The following is a 16634-nucleotide window of genomic DNA, read 5'->3' on the forward strand; positions in this document are numbered from 1 at the left end:
TGCTTTGGTCTAACGTTAGCGAGGCGCAGGGAGCACATCGATCGTCTAGGTTTGTTGCACATTGAACGTCAGCAGAGTAACCTGCGTGAAAATAATGTTTAGTAATCAGGGCATTCAACCCGTAACGGTTGTTTTTAACAACACCAAAAACTGCTTTCTTCAGCTCTCCTCGAAGTTGATATCGCATCTTTCCCTGCACGAGGTAAGTTAACTTAGCTAGCTAAGGTTACCTGGCTGTCAGTTTCAGCTAGCTAGCAATTACCAGTAGTGGAAGTTTAGTTTGCTGAAACAATGTTCAAGCAAAAAATATAGCCCTGTTTTTGAAAGCGGTGTTTCTTGCGTGAGTGAACGTGTGCTTTTGTGTTTCCTTTACTTCTTTATTTATTAACGTTACTGAATTAACGCTGCTGTTAAAGTTTACTTTTCACACGTGACATGCTCTGCCAAAGACATCTTCTGAGAGACCGTTCAGAGCATTGGATATATACGTAACTACTATGTAGTTGTATGTCAGACAGAATAAATGCATCAGTCAACATTAACACAAGAAAAAGTTGTAGCAATGGGAGATTTAATCCACTTGGTTTCTCCTTGGGTTTAATAACAATTGAGGTAATAATAACATCAATACAACAATAAGCAGATAGAAAATACTTTTTCACTATTACATTTTGACCCAACCATTTTAGTAGTAGTTCCCTTGCATTCTCACTTGGTGGTGACAAAACCTAACATTTTTTGGTGGCACAGGCGAGTGAGTAAATACCAGAGCATTCTTATAAATGACTGCATGGTTTTGTAACAAGGTGGTCAATTAACACCTGTATACATCCAAAGACCACTATCTTTCAGAGGAGGATGTGTGATATAATGGGAATGAGTGTACATGAGAGCGCTTGCATGACAATTGTACAAGCCTTCCTCCTGTTTTGTTTGAATGGGTGGTGTGGAGAATCATAGGCTCAGCCCTCTTCTTCATCTTTACACAGGTGTCAAACTTGTGCTAGCTCTGTGATTGAAGCTGTGTAAAACGACTCAAATGAGCAGAAAAGCAGGACGATTACGATGCAGTCGTTTAATAGATAAAGTGTCATGGCAATCCCAAAAATACAACAGCAAACACTTTGTGTGTGTCTCTGGTCAGAACCAGGCTTTGGAGTTGTCCTGGGGCCATGGATCTCCGGTGTTCCTCAGCTGGACTCAAAACAGAACCTCCTGCAGCCTGGACAGCCATAAAGTGGAGCTGTGTCGACAACTGGGAGAAAAGCTTGGCCTGAGCGACGGAGAGCAGGTACGGCTTCACAATGAGCATTTTGCTCTGTGCTCTGTTTTCCCAACCATAATCTCTACATGACACATGCTGGCAGTCTTTTGACAGCTTAATATAATTGTCAGTTCTGTCTAGGCGGACTAGGTGTTTGTGACTGAGTTGTTGTGTCATTTCACTCAGGGCTTCCTGAGACCGTGTCACCAGGTCTCATCAGTGCATCAAGTGTTTGTGGAGCCGCTGTCGTCTGATGACTGGGACATCTTGGTGGGTGAGCATAGGGACATAATTAGTAACCCAATGTCTTCATGGTGAGAAAATATACTGTTTGTATAAATGTTTTTTTTCTGACAATCGTCCCACTAGAAAATTAAACATCAGGGATAGGCTTGCAACCCAGATTCACATCAAACAATATTTAACTCTGTTTTTGGTGACTGTCACCCTCAGGAGCTCCACAGTGCTGCACTGGAGCAGCAGCTGTTGGATCAGATCAGAGTTGTTTTTCAAGATGCCGTGTTTCCTGTGTGGGTGGACAGCCACACTGTCATCTACATCCAAATAGGTCAGAATTATTCCAAAAATTACTATCTTTTGTTACTAAATAATCTGAAGACGACGTGGTTTGAACTAGTTAAGCCGACTTCTTAAAGCGTTTGTTCAGCTCCTTTTTGTTTACTTTGTATACATTGTTCTTCACCGGGGACAGTATTCATAACACAGCATGATCTGTTCTTAACTCTGTGCAGCATCGCTTTCGCCGTCTGTGCCTTATGGTCGCTTGGAGCAGTTCACAGAACTAGTTGTCTCTCCTAAGAGCCGCGCTGGAATTGGCCACCTCAATGATTCTCCAGTGAGAAACAGCAAGAAACAAGATTTTCACAGACAGCAGAATATGGATCTTTCAAACCCCTCAGGACCGTCATTAGAAAGCACCGCCCCTGTCCCTCAAATCCACCAGTGGGGTGGCATAGCTGACCTGAAGAGCCTGCTACGCTATATGATAAAAGGTACTTATGACCCGGTTAAAGAGCTACCACCTTTACCTGACGTCCCCGTCCTCTTCACGGACTCTATCTACAGAGTGTGCGGTGCACCTCCAGACTCCCTTTGCACTATAAGCCATATTGCAACTGCCGCTATTCATTTACTTCCTTGGAGCCAGGGGTTGAATGCTGGGCCAACTGGAGGTCAGTCACCGGTGACTTATGGCCTGCTCTCCAAAGTTCTCTCTCCTAAAGAATCAAGGGACAGAGCCAAGCAGGCTATGGAGAAAAAGAAGAATGCCGGTGTTACTAAAGTTGCCGGAGGAGAGGAGGTGAAAGAAGAGGACGCTACGGTGGTCAGGGTGGTGTGTCATGATACTGAGAAGCTGACACGCAAGGGAAGAAGTCACAGCAAGGGAGAGATCCATAGTGGAAGAGTGTGGGTGAGTTTACTCGCTGTTCATTTATGACTATGGTACTTTAACTGTAGCTCAGTCCTCTGCTTCTTTATATGCTGCCATATCTCATATAGTTATTATGTTTTCAGATCCCACAGCCCCTGGCCTTCAGGTTGAATATCATCCCACATTCAACAGTTAGAATTAAGCCAGTCAAATCAACCATCAAAGTAGCTTCCTCTATTCGTCTACAGCCTCTCACACCACTGGTGAGTGCTGAAGTAACCATATGTGACTACAGTATGGAGTTAGAGATTTTCATTTGATTTATTCAACTATTAGTCCTCAAAATGGTAAATTGTCAAAGCTGCATGTAATTTAATCTTCCTCTCTCTCTTCTGTCCAGCTCGACGAGGACGACGAAGAGATCCAAACAGCTTTCCTCGGTTGGCTACACACTCAGAGTCATGAACCTCTAGCCTGTCTGACTGCACGGTCTGGCACCATCCTCCTACATGGAACTGATGGTGATTCATTTGTTCTCCTCTTTTGCAAATTATTGTAAATCCACCAATCGCACTTCTATAAAAATAACCGATCAACTGAAGACCAAAAATCCCATAATACACACATTCAAATTACAATACTTTCAGCTGCATTCACCTTTTTTCCTTCTTCTTATTTATAGCAAAGTTAGAGTTTGCCTTAACTGTACTGAAACCGGAACCAGAGAGTGACCCTCCAGACCAGCTGTTTTTACTAGCATCAGCTGTTATCCAGAAGGAAAACATACAGGTACAAGCATGCATGTCATGTAAATTGCCCGTTCGTATTCTGCAATAAGAACATATTTCTGCATGCAGTTTGTGCTCTGCATAAGTTTCATGCAGGCGATTGATAAAAAACAGAATATCTCAAAACTTCTTTGTTTCAAAAAGCTCACACTACGTGTCACCTACAGGTTGACAGAGAGCCAGCGACATTGCCAGCTGTGAATTCTACAACTGAAACGCCCGACCCGGAGCTTCCCTCCCTCAGTATTCTAGGGTAAGCGTGTAGCCGTTTGTTCGCCCATGTGTGGTTTAAAAACAAGGATCTTTGTCAGGATTAATTTCTCTCTGCATCTCTCACTCCACTAACTTTGTCTTTTCCCAGTGGGATCCATGAGCTTAGTGGGACTGGATCTGACTTCATCTCCCACAGCCTTCTGGGTAGTCCCCTCTCAAGAGAGCTTGGTACAACTGGACGGGGACTCCAGGGAGGAGCTCTACTCATCACTGGTGCTAAGGTATCTGTTAATACAACTGCTCACACCACTGATGGTTCTACACATTACAGAGAGTAAATTCAAATATCTACAATGATTTTGAAGTGCTGAATTGATCAGACAGACTTACTTTACTTCATCTCTATCCCTAACAATATTGTTTTGTATACTATATACTATATAACTTATACTATGTTATTATATATCCTCTCAGGGAAGTGGAAAGAGCACTCTATCCCGAGCTCTTTGTAGAAAAGCTAGAGAAGATCTGGATGCACATGTTGAGCTGGTGGACTGCAAAAAACTACAAGGTAGATACTTTGTAGATGTACATGTAGATACTGTGTATCAAAGAAATCTAGTTGAACGTGTTTATCATGGACTAAACGGACTGGTAAAGAAGGCCAGCAGTGTCCTGGGATGCCCACTAGATCCAGTGGAAGTGGTGGGAGAGAGGAGAATGATGGCCAAGCTATCATCCCTGATGGACATCAGCTCCCAGCCCCATGCAGGACATTCTATCAGCTCTGTGCAGCTCCTTCAGTGACCGGCTGCTTCTCACGCGGTGTGTGAAGGAGAGATACCGCAGGTCCTTCCTTCCTGCCGCTGTCAGACTGCTCAACCAACACTGCTCCCAATAGAGCACTCATACCGTATAAAAACCCGGCAAATCACTCATTCATGTGCAATCTCATTATCAGTGTACGTATGTGCAAGATTAATACTCTGCAATATGTGCAACAATGTGTATTATATTGTATTTTTAGCTTTTGTTGTTTCTTTGCGATTTACTTTTTTATTTTATCTTTACTGTTTGACTATTTATTGTACTTGTTTTGTTTTTTTACTGATGTCTCTTGTTGCACTGTCCACTTTGCTGCTGTAATCCAGCAAATGTCCCCGCTGTGGGACTAATAAAGGATTATCTTAGCTCTTATCTAATTGGGGTTTATTTTTTTCTTCTCCAGGCAAAAGGGCAGAAACAGTGCGACAGATGCTGCAGGATATTTTTGAACAGGCGGAGTGGAGGCAGCCATCAGTTGTTCTACTTGATGACCTGGACCATATGACTGGGGCACCAACCTCCCCAGAGCATGAGCATGGTGCTGAGGCGCTGCTGCAACAGCACATTGCACAGAGTAAGCCATGAATTCTTTATTTTGTATTTGTGTGTGTGGTCATGTATGTTCACAGGTAGTTATTATCACCGGCCTTGATGCTGATTCCTCTTGTTCTGTTTGTTTGTGGCTGCAGGTCTGAAGGATGTCGTGGATGAGGTAACGGTTCACTGCAGTCTGGTGTGTCTGATCATCACCAGCCAGAGTGAGCATTCCCTCCACCCCTCCCTGACCGAGATGCAGGGGTCCCACTTCATCCAGGGCTTTGCACACATCCAGCCATCAGACCAGGTCAACGCGCACGCACACGCACACGCACACGCACACACACACACACACACACACACACACACACACACACACACACACACACACACACACACACACACACACACACAGACATGCACACACTGGTAAATAAATAAAAACCAACAGCTTTCTTGTTTGCTGCTGTTTGTAGGCTCAAAGAGCTGAAATCCTGCACCGCCTGATACTCAGAAAAACCAGCATATCTGGTGAGACCCTACAGACTCTAGACCTGGCAGCTGTTGCCAAGGAGACAGAGGGATACACGCCCCAAGACCTTTTGCTGCTGTTGGAGCGGGCGGTCCATGCCAACACTGTACAAGGAGGACACAGTGACCAGGGTACCAAAGATTTTGGTTACACTCAAGTTATACAATTCACAATGTATTCCATGTTGTTCATTTAAAGTTGATTTTCAGGTTCTTTAAGTGTCCTTTGCTTCATGTCTCTAATCGAGCTAATGCTAGTTTATCGTGTGCTCCGTATCCCTCAGGTGTGTGTCTGTCGTGGAGGGACTTTGCGCAGGCTCTCAAGGGATTCACGCCTCCCTCGCTGTGGGGTGTAGACCTCCACACCCCGAGTGGCGTTGGGCTGGAGAGGGTGGGGGGGCTGAGGGAAGTGCGACAGCAACTAATGGATACCATACTGCTCCCTGCTAAGGTCAGTGTCAGCATGAGTAATCACAAGACATACGGGCGTGTTTTCAGTCAGATGGAAGCACCACGGTGTCATACAGGAGGAACAGAAGTGAAATACAATAATAAAAGTAAATGTGAAGACAATCCATTTATCATTTATTACCAATTACCATTTCAACACCATGATTGCTCTATTGATTGTTGCAACAATAAGCCATTAAGTCTCAACACAAGTGGGAGTAATAATAACACTAATAGTAAATGCAGACTAATTGATTTTAATTAAACATAAACTAATTCATTTAATTAATCAAATTAAATTGACTTTCAAAGCTTTCATCTCTACCAGAACAATAAACGTGTAAACCTTTTCCTTTATTTATAAGAATTACGATAGAAAGAGGTGATAAATGATTAAAGTCTTTGAGTTCCAACACCATTTCCTAGTTATTTTTATTATTAAGATTTTGTTATTTCCACTTTATGTACAGTTATTAGCAAACAAGGAAGGCTGTCTCACGATTAGATGGTTTTGATTTGATCAGCTCTCATAGTCTTAAATCTCTCTGCTGCTATTTAGTTTGTTCCAAACCAGACGAAACATTCACTTTATACAGTAGATACCTCAAAGTTAGTGATGAAAATTTGGCGTATTCACTGTCAAGTGTTCTTCACAGCATTATATTATGACAACCCTTGATTAATGTTGTATTGGCTTAATAATATGATAATCACAGCAATAACTGTTTTAAGTATAAAATACAAATAAAATGTATATCCGTGGTAATTGATTGTGAGTGTTTGCTGTGTTGCAGTATCCAATCCTCTTCTCCAATCTTCCTATCCGCCATCGCTCAGGAATATTGCTGTATGGAGCTCCTGGTACAGGGAAGACCCTGCTGGCCAGGGCCATGGCCAAAGACAGTGGTATGAACTTCATCAGCATCAAGGTAGACTGGGCTTTGGCTGTGGCAGTCTTTCCTAATCAGAGCAACCTGTATCCTCACTGACGCAGGCTGTTTACCTCCCTCTAGGGACCTGAACTTCTGAGTAAGTACATTGGAGCTAGTGAGCAGGGAGTCCGTGATGTCTTCCAGAGGTTAGTCAACATGGTCACTTCGTCAACTTCTTATGACTCCAGCAGTTGCTAGTTATAACGAGTAACATCAAATATTTATAGTAATTGTGAACTCCACTAACAGCTATTCACCGAGATTCCTCTTGTTTGCTCCAGGGCGCAAGCTGCCAAGCCATGCATTCTGTTCTTCGATGAGTTTGACTCTCTGGCTCCCAGAAGAGGCCATGACAGCACAGGTGTAACCGACCGTGTGGTTAACCAGCTCCTCACCCAGCTGGACGGGGTGGAGGGACTGCAGGGTAGGTCACACAGCAGTGTACCACGAATAGTGAGTTCTGTATATTGACAATTCACTTTAAAGAGATAAGGGCACAGATTCTAGTGGCATGTTTTACTGATCAGTGCTGCAGTCTTTGGTAAATGCACTTTCTTATCGGGAGTTAGATGAGAAGATCAATAGCACTCATAGCTGCCCACAGGTAATTAGTGAGCTTTAGAGGCGTTGGTAGGCAGATTGAGTTGCTTTTGGAAAGAGCTGTTTCCAGTCTTTATGCTAAGATAGCCATCTCCTGCCTCCAGCTTCATATTTATCAAACAGACATGACAGTGGTACCTGTCCTCTCATCCAAACCGGCAAGACAATGTATGTGTTCAGTAGGGGGTCACAATGTGAAATTGTCACTAAACTATTAACGTGGCCAAAATAATTAATAATAAATTATTTAGATAACCTTAACCGGAGTACTTACACAATATTATCGTATGTATTTACCTATATTTCACTTTTAAATGCCAGGGTTTTCATCACTACCGGTATATTGTTACACCCCTAGCGTACAGGTGTTTCTCAAAATGACAAACTATTGCTTTAATTTACCTCGATGGTATTTCTTTACGTTTGTATTTGTAGGTGTATATGTGCTTGCAGCCACCAGCCGTCCAGATCTGATTGACCCGGCCCTGCTGAGACCTGGACGACTGGACAAGTCCCTCTACTGCCCCCCTCCTGACCTGGTCTGTTGCAATGAAATCAACCACTTCTAATTGCCATGTTGTAACATAATAACACGACACTTTATACTGTAATTTAGACATGGGGTTAAGAAATTCAGTGTTTATTCAAGACATGTCCTTGTTAGTAAATCCGACCGTTACATTTCCAGGAAGCTCGTGTAGAGATCCTGAAGGCTCTGAGCGCTGGCATCGCCCTGGCCGCTGACGTGGACTTTGAGCAGCTGGCAGCAGTAACGGAGCAGTTCACCGGGGCAGACCTGAAGGCCCTGCTCTACAATGCACAGCTGGAAGCCGTCCACAACAGCATGGGCTCCAGCACACCACTTGTAGGTCTACTGTGCTTAAAAGACAAGTCATTGAAGAGCTCATTTTGTTGAGATGGAGTCGCCGTGGGCTAATAGAGCAGGAAGGCAGGAAACTGTTGGCCAGTCCATTTTCAAATTATTTATGGTTCACAGTGAAGCAGCCAAGCTCAGGTTTTTTTTAAATGAAATGATAAATTGTGTATGCATCTCAGCATCTCTACTCGTTATTGAATCATCATCGTACAACATAATTCAAATGATCCCCGACCATGTTGACAAGGATATGATTAAATAAGTTAAGCAACAAGGGCTACCAGAGGCAGGATACGCAGACATTTAAGATATCTTGAGCTGCAATAACAAACGCCTTGTGTACTTTTGAATCTAACCTAGGAGCTGACCTCCGGCTCAGACAGCGACATGAGCCTGTCCTCCATGATCTTCCCGAACAACAGCAGTGGCTCAGATGATTCAGTTGGGGAGGGGGACACAGGCGTGGGGCTGGACCAGTCCATGATCCTCCTGGAGCCCAGTGATCTTCAAGCAGAAGACGAACCACATCGTGGCAATGTTTGGAGACTCTACTTTGGAAGCTCCTACGAGTCAGAGTTGGAGAATTCACCGATTTCAGGACTGGTGAGCAGTGCTGGCAACACATGTTTCTATTATTTAATTCCATTTAATAATTCAACGATGGGTTCACAGATTTCATAGTGGAATATATTTTCCAAGCTGAGATGTTGTCTGGCAACTTAACAACTTATGTAAAGGAATAGTTCAACATTTTTGGGAAATACACTTAATTGCTTCCAAGAGTGAGATGAAAACAGTATCAAGTCTGTGCATTCACTGCAATCAGGACATGGTTAGCCTAGCATAGCATTAATAGTCCAAAGTGAAAGACACGCCCTCCAACACCTCTGAAACTCCCTGATTAGCGTGCTTTATTTTGTTTGTGTGATTCATACAATAAATCGTACACTTTACTCTCCGTAAAATCACAATGTATTGTTTTTTAATTTCAGTTTTTGTACAATTGAAACAATATATATTTTAGCTTTAGAGGTTTAGTCAGTTTTGGAGCTATTACTACTGTAGGTTTTAGTTTTTTTTACTTTGGACAGAGCCAGACTTGCTGTCTTTATGTTAAGCTAGGCCAACAATGCCTTGGTTCCAGCTCTGTAGACATTACATTGATGTTGACCTTCTCATACGCTCTTGGAAAGAAAGGTCATTTGTTGATCAATATGATAGACCTGCTACAGACTGAAAAACATAAATCATTTCTGATTCAATTTAAAGCAAATCTTGAGTTAACTAAGCATTGGTTCGGAACAAACTCTGAATTGATACACCTCTAAATATAGTATTTCAAATGTTGTGATACTGAAGCAATCTCAATGAAAATGTTATTATATTGACATTGGGAGGGACACTTTGTAGAAACTTGGTGGTGTGATGTTGCAATCTAAACTATTCAACACATCCGGTCAAAGTATTAAACATTTACAAAATGCTGTCCTGTCTGTATGTATATACATTCACACAGGCCTCGTAATCATGTTGTGCAAAATGTAGTGGTGCTTTTCAGTGGCTTCTCTCATGATTTGTGGGTATGTCCATTTTCTCTCGCCTCCCTTGACAGAACTCCCGCTGCGTCTCTGGACCGAACTCCATTACCCATGACTTAAGGGCATCAGGGCGGGAACCTGGACGCTCACTCACCCCTGCCTACATGTCCTCCCTCCAGAGCGGGTACAAAGATCTTGGCCCGGAGCAGCTGGAACGCCTACAACAAGACATTAACAACATCAAGAACAACTGCAGGAGAGCCAACGTAGGTGACAACAATTAGGAAAAAAAGAAAAATCTGATACCTCTGTTTTTATTTATTTAGTCTAATGCTTTCTATATGCTATAGGCTTCAATACTGCAGTCTTCAGTGCTCAGTAACATACACTTAAATCTAGTTAATTCTACTCATAGCAATTGTATCAACCAGTGTTGTCAGATTGCATGACAACTCTTGTACTTTGGGTGCAGGATGCCTGTGTCCGGGTGCATTCAGTCTCTAGCCAGCCAGGCCTGCTGCTGTGTCGGACTCATGTGAACTCCGCCTTGGCTGTGACCAGACCGTCTCTCAGCAAAGCCGACTGCAACAGATACGCAAAACTGTAAGTACGAGGATACCAGTTTGGACTGCACTGCTACGGTCACAGCAATACAAATGTCGCTGATATTGGTATACAAAACCACTGTGACAGAAACTGTTTGCTCTACCGGAAGTGAATAAATTGTATCACTGCTATCTAGTTTTGCAAAAAGTAAGCTTTTTATGGTTCAATTGGCTATGGAATTTATCAAGCATATTATGAGCCCTTTAGAGTCTCACCTGCAGGAGGAAATGAAAAACGTGTGTGATGAAGCTGTTGTCAAGTAGCTGCAATAGAGGAATATAAATGAATACCTCTCATTTGATACTTTTGTTTTGGTTTCTTTGGTATTTGATGGGAACTTTTAACTATTGTAAGATATTCATATCATGAATTAACTGTTTGAATTCATCTTTTCTATTTTTTCTTTTAGGTATGAAGCCTTTGACAGTGCAGAAGATGGAAAATCTCTTCACTCGGCCAAATTAAAACCTGGACAACGTGTGACTTTAGCTTGATCAGACATGCTAGTTTTACACACCTAATTTGTTATTTTGATGATTTAATAAAAGCAGTGTTGCATTAATAATTGAACAATCAGTGTAGTTTAATAGCTCTAGAGCTTTGAAGAAGATGTAAATTAATATATTTCCTACTGACTTGATTCTGAGTGAGACAGCTATCTACTTTTAATGTAATCACTGTATATATGTAATTGTTCAAATAAAATCGTTGTACAAATCTTGCCAGCATTACTTGATTAAGCACTGATTATGAAACATTTTTATAATTTCTTTCATGACAAAATTCATTATATAGGCTAGTATGCAATAAAAAAATCATAGTATAGTCTGCCATGAAAATAGCATATAAAGAGACACGGTATCCATACATCGTCCGCTTATCCAGGGTCAGGCCAGGAGGCTTAGGAGGGTCTTCCAGACATCCCTGACAACCCTGAGGCGTTCCCCGGCCAGATGAGGTATAAAGTCCCTCCTGCATATCCTGGGGCCCTTTATCAGTTGGACGTGCCCTAAAAACCTCTAAAGGGAGGCAAAAAAATATAAAGTCAGAATGGTATGTTGATTAAAAAAAAGTCATATTTTAGGGATACAGCTGCTTTTCATTGTGAAATCTGTGTTGAATTTGAAAAAGTTTTAAAAGTAACTTTATTAGTTACTCAACGTAATTTAATTTCGATTTAGCATGTCGAAAAAAGTCAATCAGTCTTAGTATAGCATGTCGCAAACATTTATTACACATTGTACAAATTTGAATAGTGCAACGTCTTTGGCGATTGGACTCCATCCTGAAGGAAGATAATCGAGGGCTGGTGATGCTGAGGTCAGATAAGGCATAATCCAGCTGGAGTCCAGCCACTGGTCGTGGTGTTGATGAAGGGAGTTGCTGCAGTTATAAACGGCATAGTATAGCATGTCGAAAAAAGTCATAGTATAGCATGTCGAAAAAAGTCATAGTATAGCATGTTGAAAAAAAGTCATAGTATAGCATGTCAAAAAAAGTCATAGTATAGCATGTCGAAAAAAGTCATAGTATAGCATGTCGAAAAAAGTCATAGTATAGCATGTTGAAAAAAAGTCATAGTATAGCATGTCGAAAAAAAGTCATAGTATAGCATGTCAAAAAAAGTCATAGTATAGCATGTCGAAAAAAAGTCATAGTATAGCATGTCAAAAAAAGTCATAGTATAGCATGTCGAAAAAGTCATAGTATAGCATGTCGAAAAAAGTCATCGTATAGCATGTCGAAAAAAGTCATAGTATAGCATGTCGAAAAAAAGTCATAGTATAGCATGTCGAAAAAAGTCATAGTATAGCATGTCGAAAAAAGTCATAGTATAGCATGTCGAAAAAAGTCATAGTATAGCATGTCGAAAAAAGTCATAGTATAGCATGTCGAAAAAAGTCATAGTATAGCATGTCAAAAAAGTCATCGTATAGCATGTCGAAAAAAAGTCATAATATAGCATGTCGAAAAAAGTCATAGTATAGCATGTCGAAAAAAGTCATAGTATAGCATGTCGAAAAAAAGTCATAGTATAGCATGTCGAAAAAAGTCATCGTATAGCATGTCGAAAAAAGTCATAGTATAGCATGTTGAAAAAAAGTCATAGTATAGCATGTCGAAAAAAGTCATAGTATAGCATGTCGAAAAAAGTCATAGTATAGCATGTCAAAAAAGTCATAGTATAGCATGTCGAAAAAAGTCATAGTATAGCTTGTCGAAAAAAGTCATAGTATAGCGTGTCGAAAAAAAGTCATAGTATAGCGTGTCGAAAAAAAGTCATAGTATAGCATGTCGAAAAAAAGTCATAGTATAGCATGTCGAAAAAAGTCATAGTATAGCATGTCGAAAAAAAGTCATAGTATAGCATGTCGAAAAAAGTCATAGTATAGCATGTCGAAAAAAGTCATAGTATAGCATGTCGAAAAAAGTCATAGTATAGCATGTCGAAAAAAGTCATCTTATAGCATGTCAAAAAAAGTCATAGATAGTATAGCATGTCGAAAAAAGTCATAGTATAGCATGTCGAAAAAAGTCATAGTATAGCATGTCGAAAAAAAGTCATAGTATAGCATGTCGAAAAAAGTCATAGTATAGCATGTCGAAAAAAGTCATAGTATAGCATGTCAAAAAAAGTCATAGATAGTATAGCATGTCGAAAAAAGTCATAGTATAGCATGTCGAAAAAAGTCATAGTATAGCATGTCGAAAAAAGTCATCTTATAGCATGTCAAAAAAAGTCATAGATAGTATAGCATGTCGAAAAAAGTCATAGTATAGCATGTCGAAAAAAGTCATAGTATAGCATGTCGAAAAAAGTCATCTTATAGCATGTCGAAAAAAGTCATAGTATAGCATGTCGAAAAAAGTCATAGTATAGCATGTCGAAAAAAGTCATCGTATAGCATGTCGAAAAAAGTCATAGTATAGCATGTCGAAAAAAGTCATAGTATAGCATGTCGAAAAAAGTCATCGTATAGCATGTCGAAAAAAGTCATAGTATAGCATGTCGAAAAAAGTCATAGTATAGCATGTCGAAAAAAGTCATAGTATAGCATGTCGAAAAAAAGTCATAGTATAGCATGTCGAAAAAAGTCATAGTATAGCATGTCGAAAAAAGTCATCTTATAGCATGTCAAAAAAAGTCATAGATAGTATAGCATGTCGAAAAAAGTCATAGTATAGCATGTCGAAAAAAAGTCATAGTATAGCATGTTGAAAAAAGTCATAGTATAGCATGTCGAAAAAAGTCATAGTATAGCATGTCAAAAAAAGTCATAGTATAGCATGTCGAAAAAAGTCATAGTATAGCATGTCGAAAAAAAGTCATAGTATAGCATGTCGAAAAAAGTCATAGTATAGCATGTCGAAAAAAAGTCATAGTATAGCATGTCGAAAAAAGTCATAGTATAGCATGTCGAAAAAAGTCATAGTATAGCATGTCGAAAAAAGTCATAGTATAGCATGTCGAAAAAAGTCATCTTATAGCATGTCAAAAAAAGTCATAGATAGTATAGCATGTCGAAAAAAGTCATAGTATAGCATGTCGAAAAAAAGTCATAGTATAGCATGTTGAAAAAAGTCATAGTATAGCATGTCAAAAAAAGTCATAGTATAGCATGTCGAAAAAAGTCATCTTATAGCATGTCAAAAAAAGTCATAGTATAGCATGTCGAAAAAAGTCATCGTATAGCATGTCGAAAAAAGTCATCTTATAGCATGTCAAAAAAAGTCATAGATAGTATAGCATGTCGAAAAAAGTCATAGTATAGCATGTCGAAAAAAAGTCATAGTATAGCATGTCGAAAAAAGTCATAGTATAGCATGTCGAAAAAAGTCATAGTATAGCATGTCGAAAAAAGTCATCGTATAGCATGTCGAAAAAAGTCATAGTATAGCATGTCGAAAAAAGTCATAGTATAGCATGTCGAAAAAAGTCATAGTATAGCATGTCGAAAAAAGTCATAGTATAGCATGTCAAAAAAGTCATAGTATAGCATGTCGAAAAAAAGTCATAGTATAGCATGTCGAAAAAAAGTCATAGTATAGCATGTCAAAAAAGTCATCGTATAGTATGTTGAAAAAATAAATTAAAGTCATATTATAAAATGTGATAAAAAGTCATAAGGTAGTATGTCTAAAACAAACGAGAGAGACAAGAAACAACTTTAAACAGATTTAAAAGCTATTTGGCTGCCTCAGTTCTTTTTTATATTCCCTGGTTCACCTTTAGAGTAGAAACTTTCTGCATGCTCTGTGTCTCAGTAACTCTTGATTGAAGGGTCCCAGGGCATCCTAAACAGCTGAGAGTCTTACCTGAGATTGCAACAGTAGACTTCAGTCTGTTCCTTTGCTGTTGCAGCGAGCCATCTTGACAATGTTTTCCTATTGAGGCACTATGCCCGCTGTCATCCTACACACACTGGCACTGGCAGGTTCTGCAGTGGTAAATATAGATGCCCAGGACTGCATTTGCCTCGCCTTAGTCTTGTGTCAATCCCACACAATGCAGCATGGAAAAAAATGGCCCAATGGGAGATTTTTCTCTCTCTTTCTTTATCGATCTCTCCTCCGCTTTATTCTCACACACCTGTGAGGAGACAAAAGGCAGAAATTAAGAACCGTCACTCCAGGAAACTATTTTAAAAGACACAAACATCGAGAAAAATAAACAAAAGTGACATCAGAAGTTAAGAACTGTCACTCCAGGAAACTATTTTAAAAGACAGAAACATCGAGGAAAAGAAACAAAAGTGACATCTCTGACTTTGATGAGAAGCTTCTCTGTCACAAGGGGACTGTCTGGTGGGCTTGCAGACGGAGAGAAAAGAGCTTGAGTTTTCACCATGTAACAATCATTGATTGCGTAATGCCTTATTGATTACTGTAGGGGAAACTCTCTGTTCGCTATCCCTATGCAAAACAGTAGCTGAGGGTCAGCTAGGGAGCAGCACCAGAGTGTTTCTCACTTGGTCCTAAACCCATCAGGTCACTTGGTCGGAGGACAGTCCCTCTACCCATCAGGCATTTGTTTCATTTGGTGCAGCCTTGGGTGGGGCTGGCAGCGGGGAAATCTAAAAGATTTATTGGTGCATCAGACAGACATCCCCTGTTCTTCACATCACCATTCATCTTTCCTTTCCCCCCACATGTCTTCTTTATCAAGGCCCGAACATATGGTGACTTTTAAAGACTCGGGAGCAATTAGAGGAGCAAACCTCACGGCTCAAGTTCAGCTCATTTGTTGTCTCCTCTTTATCACCTTCACCTCCTCAGTGGAGCTCTTGCTCTTCAAACCCAGAGTGATTCATGGGCTACGGTTTACAACAAAGTACCCGTCCGTTTTACAACATCAAGAGGTGTCAACCTTCACCAGAATTAGATCCTGAGCGACGCAGAAGAGAACAAAAGACTTGAGTATGACATGTTCACTTGCTGCGACTGTTTTTCACCAAAAATAGAACAAAAGATTTTGATGTGTGGGGAGAGATGAAGGTGGTTTAGTGAAAAAAAAGACATAAAAAAAGACAATGCAGTGGGTTTCGACTTAAATATATAAGTAAAAAACACGAGAGAGAGACAGATGACAGGTGACTTTGGGACAGTTTTAGCTCCATTAGGTTCTTGTTTCTTCTTGACAGGTGTTTCCTGCAGGAATATGACAAAAAGTGCAAAGAAAGTAAGTAAGCCATTTTAGAAATACAGACAGCATTGTTCTCAAGCTCACGTAATTAGAAGACAAACAAGTTCTGGATGATGCATTTTCCCAGTTCACATAGTTTATGATATGTACTCTTTTGACATCTTATTCAAACTTAAACGACCAAATAATTATTTAACACAAATGGTTTAACAACTAAGTGCAGAGTTTGGTTTCCAAGGTCAATAATTAATTTATAACTGCAGCTTCTAAGCCAGAAGAGAACGGCTAAAAGTGCTCTGCGGCGATACACACCAAGGTCAAGAATGAGAAGAGAAAAGCTTTTTGCATGTTTGGCAACTGGTGATACAAATCAACTTGATTTCCTCTAATCTACAACAGTTTTTCACTCATGCAGAGTGAACGCATCTTGGCAGAC

At 40.4% G+C, this 16634-nt stretch overlaps 1 protein-coding gene across 1 annotated transcript; it reads left to right on the top strand.

Annotated features, from left to right (window-relative positions):
* Positions 1–50: 50 nt before the first annotated feature.
* pex1 (peroxisomal biogenesis factor 1) lies at positions 51–11223 on the top strand. The gene is made up of 24 exons (XM_079176150.1): positions 51–202; positions 1145–1291; positions 1451–1534; positions 1718–1832; positions 2017–2696; positions 2801–2920; positions 3058–3178; positions 3340–3446; positions 3613–3698; positions 3807–3939; positions 4133–4229; positions 4887–5057; positions 5173–5327; positions 5497–5683; positions 5836–6002; positions 6796–6930; positions 7015–7079; positions 7215–7357; positions 7969–8072; positions 8222–8398; positions 8771–9013; positions 10023–10214; positions 10421–10551; positions 10964–11223. Exons 1-24 carry the CDS (start codon positions 95–97, stop codon positions 11046–11048), a joined length of 3753 nt encoding a protein of 1250 aa, XP_079032276.1. The 5' UTR covers positions 51–94; the 3' UTR covers positions 11049–11223.
* The last annotated feature ends 5411 nt before the right edge of the window (positions 11224–16634 follow it).

The sequence above is a fragment of the Pholis gunnellus genome (genome assembly GCF_910591455.1).
Source record: "Pholis gunnellus genome assembly, chromosome: 16".
Taxonomy (NCBI): domain Eukaryota; kingdom Metazoa; phylum Chordata; class Actinopteri; order Perciformes; family Pholidae; genus Pholis; species Pholis gunnellus.